The 6,750-nt window shown below is 45.1% G+C and overlaps 1 protein-coding gene across 1 annotated transcript; it reads left to right on the plus strand.

Annotated features, from left to right (window-relative positions):
- Nucleotides 1–2,390: 2,390 nt before the first annotated feature.
- MAGEB3 (MAGE family member B3) lies at nt 2,391–3,606 on the plus strand. The gene has a single exon (XM_047765441.1). It carries the CDS (start codon nt 2,436–2,438, stop codon nt 3,480–3,482), a length of 1,047 nt encoding a protein of 348 aa, XP_047621397.1. The 5' UTR covers nt 2,391–2,435; the 3' UTR covers nt 3,483–3,606.
- The last annotated feature ends 3,144 nt before the right edge of the window (nt 3,607–6,750 follow it).

Raw genomic sequence — 6,750 nt, forward strand, 5'->3', positions numbered from 1 at the left:
CTCAGTGCTACCGAGAGGATCTGCTCCAAAGAGGGAGGCTCACAGTGGCGTGCCGTTCATTAGGAGAAGGTGTTCAGAGCAGCGCCCTCGGCTTTCCCACTAGGGATTTGGGGAGGCGAGGGCTTTGCTTGGGGGCTGGAGAATTCTGTCTTTAGAGAGAGGAGTCCCCAGCCCTGATAGAGGGCACGGGGAGGACCGTCGACCCCTAAATGATAGAGGCTTGCAGAGCCCCGCCCCTGCTGTCAGCCCTCAGAGTTCCCGAGCAGGGCAGCCATAGCCGGAAGTGACTCTCAGACTTCCGCTTCGGAGGCGAGGAGCTCGAGCTCGGACTGCTTTGCACGGCAGCGTTTGTTCGGCAGCGGGTGGATTCCCAGAGCTGATCTCAAGTGAAGGTGAGGACCTTAATGTGGATTCAAGGGACTATTCCCCTTCTCCCTTCCCTAACAAAGGTGGCCCCACAATGTCCCGCCTCTGTGATCAGCAGCAGAGGGTCCCAGCAAAGCTGTAAGGCGGAGTTCTGCTTGGAAAGTCTGAGAGACCAAAGCCTTGATCTAAGAGATTCGTCCTGATTTTGCAAATTAAGGAAGCTCAGGTATTAACTAAAGTCAAGTGAGGGGCGGGGGGGGGGGGGGGGGGGGGGGAGGCTGAATGCTGGTGAGGAATCCTCTCTCCAGTAGAGGTCGCAATACAAAGAATCACAACGTTCTGGGATGCTCCAGGGGGCGTAATCATGTATAGCAGGCCCTGACTTCACCCCTAGGAGCTCAAGGAGGTAAAGCTTTGGAGGACTGTGGGCACAATTTAGTAAAAGTAGGAGTTCCAGGCCCCTGATAGATATCAACATGGGGACCCTGAATGCAGACCTAGGGACCACTGGCACCAGCACACTTGAGTACCGCAGAACCTCGCCCCTGCTGTTAGCTATTAGAGACCCTGAGCAGGCATGGTCAAATGTGAGTCATCCTGATTTCCGCAAAAGTGCGGACTTTTATGTGGGGGCAAAGCCAGAAGCTGGTCAAGGGCAAATTCCCATAACTGGTCTGGACTTGGAATGGGGACCAAGAGGGCATCACTCAGCCCATAGCAAATGGGGCCGCACTAAGTTTCACTGTTGCTGTAGGCCTTGGGAATCCCCTGCAGAGCAGTCAGACTGAGTTCTTCCTAGAAGATCTCAGGGAGGGAAGGGCCTTGGTCTAGAGTGTAGCTACTGTCCTGTAGATGGAGGATACTAGGACCTAACTGCAGTAAAGGTGAGGGCCCTGAGTACCAATGAGGGGATCTCTCCCCATTTAGGGATGGCATCACGAAGCAGTGTCCCTATGTTACTTGTGGGAGGCTCCAGCTGGGGGTAGTCATAGATGTAGGACTCTGACTTTGCATTCTAGGAACTCTGGGAAATGAGGGCTTTGTCTGAGGCTGGACTACCCAGGTTATCACAGGGAGGAGTTGTAAGTCCTACCTAGAGTTAAAACCAGGGACCTGAGTGAAGACCAAGGCGAACATCAACTCTAAAAAATAGAGTCTCATAAATTCTGCCCCCTTTCTCAGTAGAAACCCAGAGTATCTGTCAAGCTGAGGCACTCCCCTCATTTTTGTCTGGAGAGTCCCAGAGAGGTGAGGATATTGGACTGAGTGGCCTCAGTTCTGCAGAGGGAGGACCCTTAAAGAATGATGATGATTCCACTTAGCCACAAAAAGAGGAGATAACACAGAGTGCCCTTCTTCTTGTTGGCAGCACTGAGGAGCCCACACATGGAAGTCAGGTGTCTATGAACTCTCCTTCCTTTTTGATGTTATCAGGGGAATTACAGTCTTTGAAAAGAAATAGATCAGCAGAGGCAGGTGCCCCAGGCCCTACCTAGAACAAAGGCAAGTACTCTGATTGAGGACCAAGGACCCCGACGAGCCCAGGACAGTGTCCCATAGAACTATCAGCTGTGGGTGTCCCCCCCCCCCCCGCCACCAACCAGCAGGGGCAGTGGGCTGAGGTTCCCCTTCATTTCTTAAGTATCCCAAGATGAGGACCTGGCTTTGAGGTCTAAATTTAGAGCAGTACAGAGCAGGGGGCCCAGGTTCTGCCCAAACTTGATATGATGTTCCTGAGTGTGAACTGAAGGGACCTCATACTCTGGAATAAAGAGAGCTCACTACCCACTGCTGCTCTCAGCCCCAGAAAGCACTAAGCAGAGCTAACAGGCTGCAGCCTGAGGCTCACTTGAATTATTTCTGCAGAATTGTCACAGGATGGGGTGATTAGAACAGGAGTCCTGTGGGTTACTAGAGCAGCACCCACATGGAAACCAGCAGAACAGTCTTCTTAAAGTCAGAGTGGTACCTCCCTGGTGCAGGCACTCACACTCATCCTCTCTCCTCTCTGCCCAGATCACCCACTGTCCTAATTGCACTCCTGCCTTTTGTCCCTGACCACCATCACCATGCCTCGGGGTCAGAAGAATAAGCTCAATACCCCTGAGAAACACCACCAGGCCCCAAGAGGGACCCCGGGTCTGAAGGGTGCTCAGGCCATTGCAACCAAGAAAGAGTCATTCTCCTCTTCACCTTCACCTCCTTGTGGAATTCTGAGTCAGAGAAAGCCTGGTGCTAAGTCACACAGCACTCTCAAGAGGCCTCAGCGAGATCTGTCCACTACCACTCTGTCTGCAGGTGTTTCTCACACAAGATCATACAAAGGAGCCAATGGCAAAATTGGGAAAGAGCAAAGCTCCTCTCAGGCCCCTCTCTCCATTGTGCAGTCTCAAAGAGACCGTCTAACCAAAACAACGAATATATTGGTGGAGTTCCTGATGCACATGTATAAAAGGAAAAAGCCCGTGATGAAGGCAGATATGCTGAAGATTATTAATAAAAAGTACAAAAGTCGATTCATTGAGATCCTCAAAAGAGCTTCTTTCAGCATGGAGGTAGTATTTGGCATTGATTTAAAGGAAGTCGACCCTACCAAGCATTCTTACATCCTTGTCAGCAAAATGGGCCTCCCCAACAATGGGACAGTCAGTCGTGGCAGGGGGTTTCCCAAGACAGGTCTCCTGATGAATCTCCTGGGTCTGATCTTCATGAAGGGCAACTGTGCCACTGAAGAAAAGATCTGGGAATTCCTGAATAAGATGAGGGTCTACGCTGGGAAGAGGCACTTCATATTTGGGGAGCCCAAGAAGCTCATCACCCATGATTTGGTGAAGCTGAAGTATTTGGAATACCGGCAAGTGCCCAACAGCAATCCAGCACGCTATGAGTTCCTGTGGGGTCCAAGAGCCCATGCTGAGACCAGCAAGATGAGAGTCCTGGAGTTTTGGGCCAAGATTAACAATACGGTCCCCAGTGCCTTCCAGTCTTGGTATGAAGAGGCTTTGAGAGATGAGGCAAAGAGAGTCCAAGCCACAGTTACCGCAAGGGCTGACACCAATGCCATGGCCAGGGGATGTTCCAGTGTTCTATCCAGCAGCTCCTCCCACACCTACTGAAGTTGAGGCAGATTCTGCACTTTGTGGTTGAAGAGAGTGTTCAGTGGTCCAGGTCACTGAGGGAACAACAGTGTGTAATACCTTTGTGTTCCTCTTCATCCTGTATGGGGAATTTGGACATATATCTGTGTTTTTATTTTTTGCTATTTTTCAAATGTTACTTGTAAATGAAGGTTTACTTAGCTAGCATTATAATCTAAATTTATGAATTGTATTAGTCACATTTACTGTTTTTCATTGGGTTAAAGAGTAAGAGTTTTGCTCTTTTGTAAAACAAATTTAGAAAACTTCCATCTTATTTTGTAAACTGGTGCAAGGTACCATGGCTTTGCAATACGCATTTCCTTGAAAATGTGAAAAAAAAATTAAGCAGTAAAGTATGTGAAATAAATAAAGAAAAGGTAGAGTTCCATTCGTGGCTGACTGTTTAACAAATCTGACTAGGATCCATGAGGATGCAGGTTCAATCCCTGGCCTTGCTCAGTGGGTTAAGGATCTGGAGTTGCTGTGAGCTGTGGTGTGGGTCACAGATGCGGCTCGGATCCCGCATTGTTGTGGCGTGGGCCAGCAGCTACAGCTCCAATTCAACTCCTAGCCTGAGAACCTCCATATGCCACAGGGGCAGCCCTAAAAAGACCAAAAGAAAAAGTAAGATGGTCAGTATTTGGCTTCCTACTCTGTTTTACTCTGTGTTGATAAAAATATCAGTATATGCTTGGCAGTTCCCACTGTGGTGCAATGGGATCAGCAATGTCTCTATAGTACTAGGACACAGGTTTGATCCCCAGTCCAACACAGTGGGTTCAAGGATCCAGCATTGCCACAGCTGTGGTTTAGGTTGTAACGGTGGCTCAGATAGGATCTATGGCCCAGGAACTCCATATGCCCTAGGGCAGCCAAAAAAGAAAAATAAAAACAGTATATGCTTGGGTAATTCAAAAATGTAGAATTAAATCATAATAAAGTAGACCTTATGCACATAGGCTTGTTTATTCCTCAAACATTAACATAGCATCTGCTCTTAGAGGGCTCCATACTAGTGCTGGGAGAGCTAAGAAAAAGAAGACCTAGCTGCTGACCATAAAATTAGAGTTGAGAAGCAGTGATCATGTAAGGAAAATGGTGATATATACTCTAAGACCCAAAGGACAAATGAAAAGACAGGATAAGAAAGGAGGATCATAGCCCGATAGCTGCCAAATGTCAATTCTCTGATGCAAAACAGTGGGAAAATAAAGTCTTTCAGTGGGAAAACGGAAGTCCTTCAGTGGGAGGTAATGAGGTAGGTGCATGGTGGGCTATATAAGGCTGTGATCATCGTGAGCAGGGACCACATTCTCTGATGGTGGGTCCCAAAGTTGAAAGACAAAGCCTGGAATGGGAAACTATTCTTACCAGTTACAGGCACACCTCTTTTTTTTTTTTTTTTTGTACTTTGCCTTACTGTACTTCACAGATACTGTTTTTTTAAAAAAATAATAATAATTGAAGTTTTGTAGCAACCTTGCTTCCAGCAAGTCTTTCAGAACCATTTTTTTCCAACAGCATTTACTCCATGCCTCTGTCCCATTTCAGTAATTCTTGCAATTTGTCACATCTTCCACTAGCAAGAAGATGGACTCACTGAAGGCTCAGATGATGGTTAGCATTTTTTAGCAAAAAAAAAGTATTTTTTATTTAAGATGTGGACTTTGGTCTTAGACATAATGGTTTTACATGCTTAATAGTATAGTATATTACAAATTTTACAATAACACTGGGATACCAAAAAATTCACTTTATTGTGATACACTCTTTATTTTGGTGGTCTAGAGCCAAACTGGCAGTATCTTCAAGGTCAGCCTATACTTGGGGATTGTGGACAAATCAGAGTGAAATCACCTGAGGCTAGAATGGAATGGGTCCTGTGTTCTTGTCCCCATGCCTGTGAACACTGTGCAAATGAGATTTTTTTTTTTAACTCACGTCATCTCCAGGGAGTTTGTGAAATACAAGGGTGGTACTCCCTGGAAGTGGGATGCCCAAAAGCCACCGACTAACTCTCTTTGCCCTAGTTAGGGGAGCCTGAGATCACTCCGATGTAAAAAAATCATTCAAATTAGGTTGTATGCAACTTGGCAAACTCTAGGCAAAGTCTAGAAATTTGTGGCTAGCTAAATGGATCAAAGTGCGAGTGGTTTATAAAGAAAGGCACCTGAGAGGGAGGTAAATATTTGGTTCTTTAAACATATTTTAGAGCTTTGTGTTGCATCTACTGAGCAAGTGTACCTCATGTCGACACTGAGTGACATACTCTAATGGGGAAATGTTAGTTTTCCTTGCTTAAGGATTTTTCCTTGCATAAGGATTTTACCTTATGGGTGTTTCTTTGTCCTACAGCCCTGCTTATTCTCTGGCATCTCCTGGATTGAAAATTAAATCTTGGTGTAGTTAGTTGAAACTTCAGAGGACAAATTAATCATAATAAGAGCTGGCATCCTTTAAAGTATCAGTATAGGCCAAGCAATGGGCCAGGTACTTTATAGGCATTATATACATTCTTTCAATCCCCAAGACAGAACTTCTCTTTTTAAAAAATTTTATTGGAGTATAGTTGACTTGCAATGTTGTGTTTAAGTTTCAGGTGTATAGCAAAGTGATTCAGCTGTACATAAACATATATCCATTCATTTTCAGATTTTCTTCCCACATAAGTTATTACACAGTATTGAGTATATTTCCCTGTGTTATACAGCAGGTCTTGTTACTTATCTATATTAGATATGGTAGTATATATATATGTTAATCCCAACCTCCCAATTTATCCCTCCCCACATTTCCCCTTTGATAACCATAAGTTTGGTTTCATAGTCCTTGAGTCTGTTTCTGTTTTGTGCATAAGTTCTTTTCTAGCACTTTTTATTCAATTCCACATATTAGTGGTCTTACGATATTTGTCTGACTTACTTCACTTAGTATAATAGTCTCTGGGTCCATCCATGTTGTTTCAAATGGCAGTATTTCATTCTTTTTATGGCGTAGTAATAGTCCACTGTATATATGTACCCCATTTTCTTTATCCATTCCTCTGCTGATGGATATTTAGGTTGCTTCTATGTCTTGGCTATTATAAATAGTGCTGCATTAAACAGTGGGGTGCATGTATCTTTTCAAATTATGATTTTCTCTGGATAGATGCCCAGGAGTGGGATTGCTAGACCATATGATAGTTTTGTACTTAGTTTTTTAAGGAACTTCCATACTGTTTTCCATAGTGGTTGTACCAATT

This window comes from Phacochoerus africanus, chromosome X (genome assembly GCF_016906955.1).
Source record: "Phacochoerus africanus isolate WHEZ1 chromosome X, ROS_Pafr_v1, whole genome shotgun sequence".
Classification (NCBI taxonomy): domain Eukaryota; kingdom Metazoa; phylum Chordata; class Mammalia; order Artiodactyla; family Suidae; genus Phacochoerus; species Phacochoerus africanus.